The following is a 15,456-nucleotide window of genomic DNA, read 5'->3' as shown; positions in this document are numbered from 1 at the left end:
GAGACAACAACTTATATACGAAAGCTTTACCAAATCGGGACGTCGACGCCGATGCGGTAGCTCCACCTATTCTTTGAATGATATAGCTAATAAAATGGTTTGATGTTCAGTGCAACGACTGCACGTCAATTATATCGATCTTGTAGAGAAGTTCTGTTATTAGCAATAATAATAATGTAAAATAATATGTAAATATCAAAACACGATATCATAGAAATGGATAGCAAGAAGTCAAACTAACTTACAATATAAAAGTGCAGTAGCAAAGCAAAAGAATTAAAAGGTTAGGATAGATGTCCTGGAAGCACAAATCATAGCAAACAAAGCCAAAGACATGCATTGCAAAGTAGGCCCGCTACGAATAGAAACTATAGTGGAAATATACATCAGACGTGTTGCTTCATAATTCAACAACAATTACATTTTAATTATACGTAAGATTCAAAATTGTGGATGGGGTACTGACAGGGATGAGGTGTTTGGTGAAGTACTAGTTGTAAAAGGAATAAAATACGAAACGAACAATAAGCGAGATGAAATTAGGGGCACCGATTTGGAGAACATATGTAATATCAGCTTTTCAACTCGACGAAAGAATGATGTTAATTGACGTTGTGTATATTAAAATCAGAGGTGAGAAACGGGTATACTAACACAAGCATAACATTATTTTCTTTACATCAGCTTAAATCGTCAAATAAGAAATAAACCATATAAATATCATCTTTATTTATCGTTCCGTTATTCATACAGTTAAACGCATTTGGATTCTAATTACGTCTGATCATCAATTTTGTTGATTTCAGAGTATAGTAGCCTTTAAATGCCAAATGCACCATACCCTTTAGACTGTAGGTGTCTGGGTTCAGGTACTGCCCGTTGAGATTGGCGGAATAACAAGCATTGTACCACCATGCACCATGCCAATCTAATGCACAGTTGCTCGCATTACGGTTCACATCGTGGTCGAATGTAGAAAATGGCAGTCCATTGTGTGCAGCCACACCAGCTCTCCAGACACTGACAATTGTGCGTGTTAGTGTGAGTGAATTCTGAAAACACTGTGGTTAGCGATTGTTCAGTACATGCAGCATGGAATTACTTACTTAACTGACGGACGATTATTGAGAAATTCCTCCAAAATGTCAAGATAATCGAAAATTGATTTCGTAATTTTGTATTACATTGTCATAACTTTTTGTCTTTGCTGTTGTTTTTTTTTCTCATATAGTATTAGAAACCTACTTCCCTGAGATTTTATTACTGAACCGACGTGCAGAGTATACGGTGGTCTTGCCGAAAGTGAAAAGTGAACGAGTGTTTCATATGCCTTATCTCCATTTGCTGCTTCTAAATCCACACGCAGTTCTGTGTCTCCTTGGTCAGCCAGTTCTTGAATGTACATCAAACCTTTCAATGTGAATATTTTATACTAGATGAAAACAAAAAACTAGTAACACGGCCCAAAATACCAGCCTTCTAAACAGAAATGTAACTTTTCAGGCTAGATAAAGAGTCAGTTTCTTAACTGTGTTTTACAAATATGAAAACAAGACATATGGTCAATTCATTAGTATCCGATATACATTCTCTAACACAACTAAAATGTTTACTTTGGAAAAATGTGTATTAAATGTGTGGATTGAATTACCAAGCCAAAATTCGCCATCCAATTTACCAAAACCATTCTCGTAATCACTAAAGTTCCTGAAAAAGTCTTCAGATCCATTGAACCTATATTGAAATACCTATAGAATAAAATAGTAATTAAGTTAAAAGGCAATAGAAGACGAGGCAATGAAACATGTACACAATAAAAGTCAAAATTTCAATGCTGTTAAACAAATTGAAACGAATGAGTAGCTTATTTCACCTTACTTGATTAAAGATTTTTTGAACCATTATGTAGAGACAGAAAATAAGTAATAATAAGCTAAGAGACATATGTGCTAAGCAATAATTTAGCTGAAAGGACTGAACAAAAAAAAATTAAAGTAGAAAAACCCTCTGATAGTCATTTAAGAAGAACCTTTTCTGTACGGCAAACTTTCAATATTACTTTTTTGTGAGGAATAACTGATTATATGTAAAACATACTGTCCATCTGCCGCCGTCCGTTGTCATGTCACAATACACACTAATTGGACTATGTGTCTTCCATGTAATTATATCATATATACCACTTGTTGCCATTCTGTCGTAGTTTATTATATCATAACAATCTGTCATTGTTTCTGAAATTTTAAATAAACCTAGCACGTGTTTATACCATTTTGGAAACTGACTTAGTAAAGCAGATCTTAGCCATACATGACAATATCTAGAAATATTATTTCATATTAATGTTGCACTTTTATAATACAATACACAGGCGAATATGAAAGTAGAAGGAAACATGAAACAAAGTCCTAAAATATAAAACGTGTGATCAATAAATAAAATCTTCCCTTATTCTGGTTTTGTTGTTTAACAAAGGTTGAGGCACACCCACTGGCACCAGAACAGAAAGAAAATGCTTCTGTACATGTTATACCCTTCCCTTTGGTATTCTATAAGAACCATGGTCATGGACGGGAAAATATACAAACCCATTTCAATCGCGCATTTCATACCTAAAACGCGCAGTTCAGCAAATGCGTACTATGGATGTTGAACAAGTTTTAATTTATCTTCTATTGTGTACATGGTGTACCGGTCACATTGTTTTCAATATTTCTTATCTTAGCGAAATAACGCCGAGTTAACACAAAAAACTTGGTTGAACTTCACTTTTGAAGTTCCGGTCTAGATTGGCTGATGTGAAAATGTATGTCAGTCGTCGTTTAACTACACGTGTACGCTAACATGTGTATAATTATGCAGCATAAATGTGCAATATGAAATAAACAAACAGACAGATGAATACCAATGAATTACTTCAAATTCAAAATCATAACTAAGATGAATTTCATTCATCATTTCGAGTTTTATTGTAAAACTGTGAATATTTTGCATTCTGTTTATGTTTGTTTACATCTCGCCAAACATGTGCACACTGCTGTGACCTCTAGACCGGATGTACTTCAGGGAAGTTCACGCAAGATTTTTCTGCAACGTTGACGAGAACAAAAAACGTGGAGTATCTCTGCAATATGAAATATTGAGACAATGTGACTGGTGCACGATGGAACATAAATTACCGCTTGTTAAATCATAAATGTTACCAAATCGTGGCCTCAACTTAGTAAATTGTGGCCACAATTTAGTGACCACTACTTATATCAGCCAATCGAAACTATAAATAGATGGATAGACGGACAGACAGATGAATAGAATGGGAATGTTTCTCATTGCAGAGTTGGTGCAGCCGTTCAGCGCATACGCGGAATTATTACCCATTGGAGCGCACGGCAAAATTACTCATTTTTTTGCATGTCCGCATGCATTTAGTGTATAAAATGCATAATACACTGACTAGAGGTTAGGGTTAGTATCACCATGGTTACAAAATATATACATTTAAGATATTTTCTTTCAAATTTAGTTAATCCGGTATACCGGAGTCTGTAATATATCACAGGCGCACCGACTCTGTATTTAGTCACAGCCATAGATTGGATGGTACCTACGTACCTACCTACTTATTTATTTGTCTGTACTTCTGTCCGTGTATCTATCTTCCATTCATGTCTCACCTCTCTCACGTAGACATTTTGTGCTTCCATTTCGTATGGTTGCTGAATTCTGCCATTTTGCGTCGAGCGAAAACAGGAAGTTAAAATGCGAAGAAGCAGGTTGAAAACTCTTTATTTTTGCAGGGACGCGGAGTGAAAACACGATAATTACTAGGGTCGCGGGGCGAGAATTAGTAACGGGTTTGTCGGGGGGCGGGTAGCGAAAAACACGATAATTAGCGCTGCTAAAAAACGTAGTGTTCTCTAACCGCAACTCGACATTCCAGTTACTAAATCTCACTCCGCGATCTTGCTAATTATCATGTTTTCGCTCCTCACCCCGCTAAATAGCGAGTTATCGCCCCTAATCCTGCCATTATAAGTGGTAAATTTCACGTCTTCTCGCTTGGCGGGCTCACCAGGCGAAAACTCGCTATTAAACGTTTAAGCAGCGCTAATTATCGTCTTTTCGCCCCGCGCCCCAGACACCTCAGTTACTAAATCTCCCTGGCTGGGTTTCGGCCTGCTTTCTCGCCATTTGAACTTGTTAATTCTCGTGTTTTCTCTCGACGGGACAGCGGGACGAAAATATAAATTAATAGGGCTAAAACGCGGAATGACAGAAATAGCCAGTCGAAACGACTGTTTTTCTTTTCGCTGCTGTATAGGAGTGCAAGATCGGAGCGCACAAAAGTGTCTACCTACCAGCAAATGTTAAACATGAATAAAAGATAGATAGATGGATGGATCGACGGAGGGACGAATTGATGGACGGATGGATGGATGGGATGATACCTACCTTTCTACCTATTTATTTGTCTATCTGTCCGTCTATCTATCTCCCGTTCCCGTTGCAGGGACGGAGGCACTTAATTAATTCTATGCACGTCCAATTTGTAAGGATGCTAAATTCTGCCAATTCGCGTTTTAGGCCAGTTAAATTATATTTTCAGCCAGAGGCCCCGTCGAGCGAGAACACGAGAATTAGCAAGTTAAAATGTCGAGAATGCAGGCCGAAACCCCGCAAGAGCGATTTAGAAACTGGTATGTCTGGGGCGCGGTGCAAAAATACGATAATTAGCACTGCTTAAACGTTTCATAACGAGTTTTCGCCTGGTGACCGCCCAGCGAAAGCACGTGACATTTACAAGTTAAAATGGCGGGTGTTCGGGGTGATAACTCGCTATTTAGTGGGGGCAAGGAGCGGAAACATGATGATTAACAAGATTGCGGGGTGAAATTTGGAAACTGGATGTCGGGGCGCGGTTCGGAAATACTACGTTTAAGCAGCGCTAATTATAGTGTTTTCTCTCCCCACCCCTGACATACCAGCTACTAATTCTCACTTGTGATCCCGGTGATGATCGTGTTTTCGCTCCGCTTCCCCACTCAATAGAGAGATTCAGCCTACGTCCCCGCATTTTAACTCGTTAAATCTCGTGTTTTCGCTCGAAAGGGTCGCCGGGAGATAACGCAAAATGGTAGAATTCAGCAACCATACGAAATGGACGCATAAAAATGTTTACGTCACTGCAAAGGGTAAGACAGGAATGGAAGATAGATAGTCAGCCGGAAGTGCTGATAAATAAAGAAGTAGGTAGGTACGTAGGTACCATCCAATCTATTCATCTGTCCGTCCGTCTATCCATCTATTTATAGTTTCGATTGGCTGATATAAGTTGTGGCCACAAGTTACTAAATTGTGGCCAGGATTTATTAAGTTGTGGCCACGATTTACTAAGTTGAGGCCACAAGTTACTAAATTGTGGCCACGATTTACTAAGTTGTGGCCACAATTTGCTAAGATGTGGCCACAATTTACTAAGTTGTGGCCACAAGTTACTAAATTGTGGCCACAATTTACTAAGTTGCGGCCACAATATAAATAAAGTGTTGCGGATATCACCTCTATGCAACCGTAGGTATTAACTACCAGAATGATCTTTATATTTTTAGATAACTGATGAAGTAGCAATTACATAATAAATTCTTCACATTTTAAAGAAACTGGTGCACAAAGAATTAAAAAGGGGCAGAAACTTTTACAATTAATTGATTGTAAAAAGAACGCCGCGTGCATTCTTCTCTTGACAATGTATAAATTTATTTCTGGAAAAAGATCTTACTGCAATTGCGGTCATGACATGTTTCAACTTCCTGGGGAACACCTTGACAATCTCTACCGTAAGGGGACGGCTCTGGATTTCTACACCATCTGGCTCGTGAGCGAATACCTAACCCACATGTTACACTACACACTCCCCAAGTCTCCCAAGATGTCCATCCCCCGTCTAAATGGTTTTACTCTTACAAATATTAAAAAAAGCTGTGCTGGATACATGAAAAACGTTTATATCTTACTGATATAAGAAAATTATACACTTATTTATGAGTACAAAGAAATAATAATAATGATATTAATATGCTGCAGTATATGTTACTTCATTTTCAAAACCAACGTCTGAAAGTTAAAGCACATACACATGTAAACATTATAAAATATTTCAAACTTATTAGAAGCACTAGAAAATCTAAATCTAAAAAAAGTGATTATTGTGTAATATGTTTAAAAAAGAGAGACTGATATTCAAAACAGTGTCTTACTTCAAATAAAAGTACCACATACCAGCACATTGGCCTGGCATACACAAACGGTCATCAACGTTTAACCCGAAGCAATGATCCCCAAACTTGCTCGGGTAGGGATTGGAACAGCTTCTCTCGCGTCTAGATATGCCAACATCGCATGTTGCTGAGCATGTGCTCCAATCAGACCACGTGCTCCATCCACCCTGTGCTTGACGCCATCAATGAATGAAATTATATATGCAATGTCATTACTAGTACAATGGTTTTTATAAAAAAGGAAATTACTGTCTTTATAAATGTTGCAAAATTAAAGCTCAGAATATGATAGTTTGTAGGTATCAATGATTTCGACATTGAAGAAGAATGCTATTATTTACCTACTGCTTACAATAACATATTTTAAATTAAATTCGGGGGCCTCCGTGGCCGAGTGGTTAATGTCGCTGACTTCAAATCACTTGCCCCTCATCGATGTGGGTTCGAGCCTCACTCGGGGCGTTGAATTCTTCATGTGAGGAAGCAATCCAGCTGGCTTACGGAAGGTCGGTGGTTCTACCCAGGTGCCCGCTCGTGATAAAATAATGCACGGAAGGGCACCTGGGGTCTTCCTCCACCATTAAAGCTGGAAAGTCGCCATATGACCTATTATGTGTCGGTGCGACGTTAAATCCAAAAAAAAAAAAAAATTAATTAAATTCTGTCGGAAATAAAAATAGATATATAATATCAACATAATATAGTGATATTGGATTTGGATAATAACGTTTTGAACATAAAGTCTTACTTGGACAAACGTCTTTGAAACACGATTTTTGATCCGTATTTTGACCTTGGCAGTCTAATCCGCTATTTTGAGGTGCAGGATTTGAACAAATTCTAGTGCGAATACGTGTGCCATTGCTACATGTGACGTCACACGTCCCCCACGTAGTCCATCCGGACCAATTTCCGTCAACTACATATATAAAAATGACACGATGATTCAACTATAAACACAAATTTGATGCACACAAGCGTATGATTTTTGGTCAGTAAGCTGAACAATATGTAGCAAAATATAAACACTTATGAAACAATTATTTAAAAAAATGCAACTACATTTAAATGAGTAAAACGGTTAATGCATTGATAGGCATTTTATTCTAAAATGGCAATTTATCAAGAATCATAGCGGGTGCTAAACTTCCTACTTTACACGGTGAATGGTTTTTCCTTTGTGTTTGTTTTGTTTTATCTTTGTTTGCTGAGCCATACAAAATATTATAGATGTATTGCATAGTAGACATAGCGGGAACAAGTCAGTATTTCGCTTACATTTTGTGATGAAATTGAAAGATGTCTTATAGCCAGAAGCAGAGATTTCCCCTTGATTTCTTTGGAACTTCATATAACTCAAAACTTACTTTAGCTGGAATCAACAAACTTCACACAATTATTTTGTAGCATATGGTCTTTGCTCACATATTGTGTTATCCCCATTGATCAAGTAAAAGATTTTCTCCTTGATTTGTTGAAAATGAAAATGCTTAGAATTCAAAACCACATTTCGGCTAGTATCACACAATCACATAATGACTGATTAGCATTTGATCTTTGCTCACATACTGTATTATCTCCGTTGACACAGTAAAACAAAGTTTCCACCTGATTTTCTGATTTGGTAAAACTTAAGATTTTTTTTTTAAATGTGTCTAAGTAATCTATTGGATCTTCAAGAAATGTATATCACTATAGGGTGGTGGTGCACGTGCTACTTTGCATGGATCACTTCATTTACTAACGTGAATGCCATTTAATTTATTTAAAATCCATACATACCCAAATAACAAAGTAATCCTTTGATGGATCTTTTAACAAAAATATAGATCACTACAGGGCGATGTGCAGGCGTATCTTTTTATCGGGATTTCTTCTTCAGTGACTACGTAGTTATTGCAAGCTTTAATTGTTTTTAAATTCATAAATTTCCACAAAACAAAGAAATCTGTGGATGGATCTTCATGAAAATTGATACAAATAAGATACTCTCCTTTATTTCGTAAAAATAGCAACCTGACAGCAAACCGTTGCAAAGTCCTTTTAATTGTAACTTGTGTAGATCTGGAAATTAAATATCTTCAAGATTTAATCCATTATTCATAAAACAACTTATTCCGCGAGAGATATCAATTCACTGAATTTACTTGCATGAATATATAATTTATTTGTGACTTTAATCTGAGCATTTGACATTATATCCTTACCGAGTGAACAAAGCCCACAGAACTTGGGACATATGTTCTTTGCATGATGAATGTCTTTGCAGAGGTCAATTAAAGTATTCATCTGTGCACAATCAATGGTTTCTTCATCAACACATGCTGAAGCTGATAATAACATTTATCAAGACTATAATGTAATTTAAAGAAGTAAGAAGGGGCCTCCGTGGCTGAAGTATTAAGGTCACTAACTTCAAATCACTTGTCCCTCACCGAAGTTCGAACTTTACTTCGGGCGTAGAATTCTTCATATGAGAAAGCCATCCAGCTGGCTTACGGAAGGTTAGTGGTTTTATCAAGGTGCCCGCCCATGATGAAAAATGCCTGGAAAAACTACAATGAAACTCTGGAAATTCACCATATGACCAATAATTGTGCCAGTGTGGCGTTAAACCCAATAAAACAAAATAAGTTATATCTAGGGAGCTAAATAGCTATTGATTTATTTCTTTAAAAAAAGTTGACACTGGCCATGTTAATATACTTATATACTTTCTTTTGCATTTTAAATATTTCATTTGAAATGAAACATATATCTCTATTAAAATGAAATGATGTTTTGTGTAACTTATATTAATATAAGAAAACGCCTCTAGTGTATGCATACGCTTTTCATGACTACACAGCTGAGCATTGCAAAGGTCAGTAGAACAGCATTCATGGCAGTTGTCAACTTGTCGTCTGTTAAGACTTCGGCCGATTATTGATCCAAATCCTCCTGTATGTACGTGAGAACCGCACAACTTAAATGGACGTAAATATAAACAAATATAAATACAAACAAATTTATCGTCATTATAATTATAATTCCATATTTCATTCTAACATTTTTTACATATTAAAAATGGCTTATCAGTAAAAAACGGTTAAAGATGAATAAATTTTTTATATGAATCAATTCTATAATAATTTAGAGGAGAAAATAACAAGCACTTTCCGTAAATTCGCAAGACTTGAAATATATACAAGACTACCAAGGAACTAGACCACTTGACTCTGAAAGACGTATTCCTACTTAAACATTTACCTAATTATCAATGCATCCAAGCATCAGAAGAATTCCATCAGTATTTGTTCTCTTATCTTGGAAACAAGACTGAAACATATAGATAATTATTCATTATCTACGTCATACAATTAAATGCCTTCCTTTTTAGCATTGCAAGTACTTCAGACATATAGTGAATATTTCCAGAAGTACTATTTAGTTTGTTTCAGGACTAGCCAATACAAAACGTATTCATATATATACTGATAAATGTTTTCTTTGCTTAATTTTCATAGCAATTACTAGGTTTCGATTCACTTCAATTTATTTTTGTTTCGGCATGAAATCGTGGAAATTTCATATGCGACCCAAACAATAACAAGAGCTCGTCGAACACGAAATGCCTCCCCCGTCCCCCCACAGACACACACACACGCCCTGCACAAGGAACAGAAATCATAATATGCTCACTGTAAACAAAAGGTCTACCATTCTGGTTTAACCTATTAACCTAACAAGAGATTACCGAGAGATCTTGACGCCATCCACTGAGCCATTTTTAATTGTTCCAAATTCAAGAATAGGTCAAGGTCAAAATCAATGTCAAATTTCATTTCGGTACAAAACAAAGTGTATGTGATCCAAATTTGAAAATTGTGGCTTGAGAAATGTGAAAGTAGGTCACTAGATCAATTTCAAGGTCAAAGTTCATTTTGATAGACAAAACAATACATGCGCTTTAAATCTGGAGGCTGTAGCTTGAGAAATGTGAAAGTAGGTCACAGGTAAAAATCAATGTCAATTTTCAATTCAAAACACAAAAATAAATATGCATGCAGACCAAATTTGAAGGTTGTAGCTTGAGAAATGTGAAAGGAGGTCACTAGGTCAAATGTTATTTTGGAACACAAAACTATGCAAGTGATCCAACTTTGAAGCTTATACATTCAGAAATGTGAAAGCAGAACACTAGGTCTAACTCAAGATCAAAGTTCATTTCACTACACAAAACTATGCATGTGGTTCAAATTTGAAGGCTGTAGCTTGAGAAATGTGAAGGTAGGTCACTAGGTCAAAATCAAGGTCAAATTTTATTTTGGAACAAAAAGTTATGCACGTTGTCCAAATTTGAAGCATGTACCTTCAAAAATGTGAAAGTAGATCACTAGGTCAATAACAAGGTCAAAGTTTATTTTCGGTACACAAACCTATGCATGTGGTCCAAATTTGAAGGCTGTAGCTACAGAAATGTGAAAGTAGGTCACTTGGTCAAGATCAAGGTCAACTCATGCCAAGGTTCATCTTGCCACTCAAAACTATACATGTGGTCCAAATTTGAATGATGTAAGTTATGGACATGTTTTTATTTTGGAAAAAAACTATGCATGTGGTCCAATTTTGAAGCATGTACCTTCATGAATGTGAAAGTAGGTCACTAGATTAATAACAAGGTCAAAGTTTTTTTCGGTACACAAACATATGCAAGTGGTCCAAATTTGAAGGCTGTAGCTACAGAAATGTGAAAGTAGGTCACTAGGTCAAGATCAAGGTCAACTCATGTCAAGGTTCATCTTGCCACTCAAAACTATACATGTGGTCCAAATTTGAATGATGTAAGTTATGGACCTGAAGATTCTAAGCTTTTCTCTATATAAGTCTAAATGAACAATGTGACCCCTGGGGCGGCGCCATATTTGACCCTAGAGGGATAATTTTAACAAACTTGGTAGATAACCACTAGATGATGCTACATTACAAAATATCAAAGGCATAGTCTTTGTGGACAAGAAGATTTTCAAAGTTTCTCCCTATATAAGTCTATGTAAACCATGTGACCCCCAGGGCGGAGCCATATTTGACCCTAGGGGAATACTTTGAACAATTTTAGTAGAGGACCACTAGATGATTTCATATACAAAATATCAAAGCCCTAGGCCCTGTGGTTTTGGACAAGAGGTTTTTCAAAGTTTTTTTCCTATATAAGTCTATATAAAACATGTGACCCCGGGGTGGGACCATATTTGACCCCAGGGAAATAATCTGAACAATCTTGCTAGAGGACCACTAGATTGTGCTTCATACCAAATATCAAAGTCCTAAGCCCTAAGGTTTTGGAAAAGAAGATCAGAAACCGTTCAACTGTTCCTGGCCAATGTGACCTTGACCTTTGACCTAATGACCTCAAAATAGGGGTCTTCTGCTGGTCATGGCCAACCTAACTATCAATTTTCCTGATACTAGGCCCAAGCATTCTTGAGTTATTGCCTGGAAACCATTTTACTGTTCCTGATCACTGTGACCTTGATCTTTAACATACTGACCTCAAAATCAATGGGGGTCATCTGCTGGTTATGACCAATCTCCCTATCAACTTATGTGACCCTAGGCCTAAGCGTTCTTGAGTTATCATCCGAAAATCGTTAAACTGTTCAGGGTCACTGTGACCTTGACCTTTAACATACTGACCTCAACATCAATAGGAGTCATTTGCTGGTTATGACCAACCTTCCTATCAACTTTCATGATCCTAGGCCCAAGAGTTCTTGAGTTATCATCCGGAAACGGATTGGTCTACATTCCGACCGACCGACCAACCGACCTACCGACCGACATCTGCAAAACAATACACTCCTTCTTCCTCGAACGGGGGCGGGGGTGCATAAAAATGTTGAACACAACACAATTACATATAAGAAAACTGAAGTTACATTAAACTGAGATAATTGCAGCAGGACAGTTGTCCGCGGTATTCTCGCGTCATTGGTAATTTCGCGTTATTTCCGTTTTGCACTGTATCACCATCTTGACATTGTTTCCAAACAATCCACTTTCATTTTTCAGTTCAAATTTTGACCAATGTATACAGAATTTACATTTTAGCTGTATATCCATGTAAAATTAAACGCATCTACTTAAGATTACAAATGACACACTAACAAATGGCAAATAATAAATGGCACTGGTAACGATGAGGAGATTAACTTAAATGAAAAACATGTCAGTGCATATTCAAAACTTTGATCTTTAGTCAGACTGTCGACGATGTGTTATAAGTTTGTTGCTGCTTAACAAAGATGTATTTTAGATTTATTTTCTAGACATAGGCTCAGTATAACTTAAATGATGCAGATGAATAACTTAACTTAAATAGCATAAAAAAGGAGTACGTTTTGAGCAGCTCTGTGGTGTGTCATGATGTCAGTAAATTTCCAGATAATACCGTAGTCACATGGAATATTAGTATAATTATAGAAAATAGGAAAATGGTGGAATATGGTGGAGAATAATGGTGCACTTATACTACCCATCGTAAATAACCAAGACGTACATGTTAATTGGGCGTCACAGAGAGGTTCTAACGCCTGGAATTCGAGAAAAATTGTAGCAAATAGAAACATTGTGAAATAGGGTAGAGAATAAGGATAGCTTTCACAGCGGCACGGTGATAGAATGGACCAAGTTTTAACTCCATTTCAGGGCAGAACATTTTTCATTCTGGTTTTGAATCAAGATTAAAGAAACTGACTACGTTATTATGGTCGTATGTGTATCTTAAATGTTGTTTACTTAGATGGCAGACGAAAGAGAACCTCTTCAACTATGGATCAAAAGACGAATTAAGCCAGTTTATGTATCACAATGTATTAAGATTGAAACATGATGCCACATTTTTTAAGTTTATAATGATATAAAACAATAATATTTTAATTAGAAATAATTTATGTTTGGTTGTCGGTCAGATATCACCAGTACAAACTTACGTATTATAAAACCACACTGTTGAGTAAAACTGAACAGTTTGAAGGTACTATTACATGAATTTAATAATGTGTAGACTTTTTAAACGTGGTTGAGTAAACATTACCTGGTCTGTGGTACATGTCTGGGTATTGTTGCATCGGTATATTGCATTTACACTGGAGCACGTGTAACACTCTAGTGCACCTACATATTTGAACAAATATTAGTTACATTTTGATCCAACAAAGTATCAAGAAATATCAGAATAACTATTACATTTTCCCATAATATTTAATGACTTCTATAAGAAGGCAAATGGCGGGCTCGAAAGGAAGGAAGTAAAGAAGCCATTCTGTTTTCAGGTTCAAATTCAACTGCGATATACATATCAGGAACAAATATATACTCACGCTTTGTCTTGCGCATTACAAGTGCGTTTAAGTCAGCAATAAACTTACAACGACACAGTGATAGTGACTACCAAATTTAGAATGAGTTTATCATTCAACTGCATTATCACTTTCATCCTAACTATATAGACGACAAACACGTTTTCTGGTAATTAACCTAGTCCCTGCTAAATTTCTAAACTGGACTGGTCTATCATTCAATTTCGGAAGTACCATTTAATATTCGAATGGGTGTTTAATGAAAATTTACTGACTGAATAGCTGAATGAATAGCGAACAGTGTAGAGCAAGATCAACCTGCACGGATGTGAAGGCTGATCTTGGTCTGCACTGTTCATAAAGGCAGAATCACATGCCGCCAGCAGGCTAAAATTCATTCTAACATAAAACTGCTGTACTTGTCACTTTTCGGGGTGTTTTAACAGGAGAGAAAACGTGTGTTAACAGAGAGATTCTCGAGCTCTCGTTGTCGTTATCTTACAACACCTTTCTATATATGCGCGCTCCGTGACAAACGCATTATGGCCCCGAAATTGATCATTCAAAAGGAAATTACGTCAACGTGAATAAAACGCAGTGCTTCGTGCGTTTTCGTGGAAATTAATGGCATTGAGGGATAATTTGTTCGTGTATTAGGTTTTTATGCATTTTATGTTAAAACAACGTTTACGCATGTATATTTGGCGCAACAACAAATCCCTCGGAATTCTTCAGATATTACGGGTATAATACGAAAAAACAAAACATGCGTTATCCGTAAAGTATTCTCTATTATCGACAAACAATGAAATATTTGTCTTTGTACTTGCTACTTTGTTACGGCTTCAATTACAGACTGGAAGTGCTACATGAAAATTTCAAACGTAAAGAAAAACATAATACAAATTAATATACCTGCTGTGCCAATCGCTGCTGCAATGATCACCATAGATTCTGAAAGCACAAATATACAAACTTGAGTATGTTATGAAATTAGATGAAGGGACTATAAATATATATATGTTCGCAATAAAATCTTCAGCTACCAGGTTATACTTTCTTTCCAATTCATATTTTTATATAACCTACGAAAATCCTTTAAAACCAGCAAAACAACGGCAGACGATCGATTGAGCCTAGTTTTGAGGGGTCTATTGATAGCATCCCCTGTCCATTGCGGAAAAATGTTATACAGTAAAAACGGAAAGAGTCACGAGATTTGTTTGAAATACCGCTTCTCTACGCACACTGAACAGTTTTTGTGAACATTAATAGAATCTATGAAAAGATCGTTAGCAAAGAGAACAACTGAAATATATCTGCATAATTATACTATTAAAATTGAGCGCTTACTGTTTTCATTAAAACTATAAATCTGAAAAAGTGTGATATTGTTGATTTTACCCATGATGGTTATTCAAAATGCAGTAACATATCAATAAGGAAAACTGTAGTAAAATACTTGTGTCCCGACACGCTTGTCTATAACTATGCCTTTGCGTTCTGTCTTCAAGATAGTATAATCTGTATGACACGACGATGTCAAACTATGGAAAAATCATGTTTTAACCTAGTTTGTGATAAGGACAAGTAGCTTTAGGTTTTGTAAAGATAAAAAATTTATGTTTACAAAACCTATATTCACTGTAAAACTCCCGTTTTTTGTATATGAGTGCGTATCCCAGTGCAAGTGTTCCACAGGTATTCTATGGTAAATTCCACCATGGTGATAAGATACAACCGATTGTTCCTAGATATTTGAAGCCGAAATAAATAATTTTAATTTCTGTGACAATTACTATTTAAAGCAATCCTTTTCAGAGAGTAGTAATTTCTTA

At 36.4% G+C, this 15,456-nt stretch overlaps 1 protein-coding gene and 1 long non-coding RNA gene across 2 annotated transcripts; both read right to left on the bottom strand.

Moving 5' to 3' along the window:
- Positions 1-745: 745 nt before the first annotated feature.
- On the bottom strand, positions 746-9,239 carry LOC123535282 (coadhesin-like). The gene is made up of 8 exons (XM_053518842.1): positions 9,108-9,239; positions 8,486-8,608; positions 7,027-7,197; positions 6,280-6,450; positions 5,780-5,944; positions 2,098-2,234; positions 1,652-1,748; positions 746-1,410 (listed from the first exon to the last, which is right to left on the bottom strand). The coding sequence occupies exons 2-8, from the start codon at positions 8,565-8,567 to the stop codon at positions 1,181-1,183; spliced, it is 1,053 nt and encodes a 350-aa protein (XP_053374817.1). The 5' UTR covers positions 8,568-8,608; positions 9,108-9,239; the 3' UTR covers positions 746-1,180.
- Positions 9,240-9,527: 288 nt separating this feature from the next.
- Positions 9,528-14,571, bottom strand: LOC128547119 (uncharacterized). Its single transcript, XR_008366324.1, has 3 exons — positions 14,534-14,571; positions 13,354-13,433; positions 9,528-9,596 (listed from the first exon to the last, which is right to left on the bottom strand). It is a non-coding gene; the product is annotated as an uncharacterized LOC128547119 (long non-coding RNA).
- Positions 14,572-15,456: the final 885 nt, after the last annotated feature.

Source organism: Mercenaria mercenaria, chromosome 12 (assembly GCF_021730395.1).
Source record: "Mercenaria mercenaria strain notata chromosome 12, MADL_Memer_1, whole genome shotgun sequence".
Taxonomy (NCBI): domain Eukaryota; kingdom Metazoa; phylum Mollusca; class Bivalvia; order Venerida; family Veneridae; genus Mercenaria; species Mercenaria mercenaria.
This window is presented reverse-complemented; position numbering and strand designations above follow the sequence as displayed.

Excerpts from the sequence above, each read along its gene's own strand:
- LOC123535282 (XM_053518842.1), bottom strand. The coding sequence starts at position 8,567 with ATGAATACTTTAATTGACCTCTGCAAAGACATTCATCATGCAAAGAAC. Across the intron at positions 5,945-6,279 it reads TATGCCAGGCCAATGTGCTG|ACGGGGGATGGACATCTTGG; the intron begins GTATGTGGTACT and ends AAAACCATTTAG. Across the intron at positions 2,235-5,779 it reads ATGTCATGACCGCAATTGCA|AAACAATGACAGATTGTTAT; the intron begins GTAAGATCTTTT and ends TTAAAATTTCAG.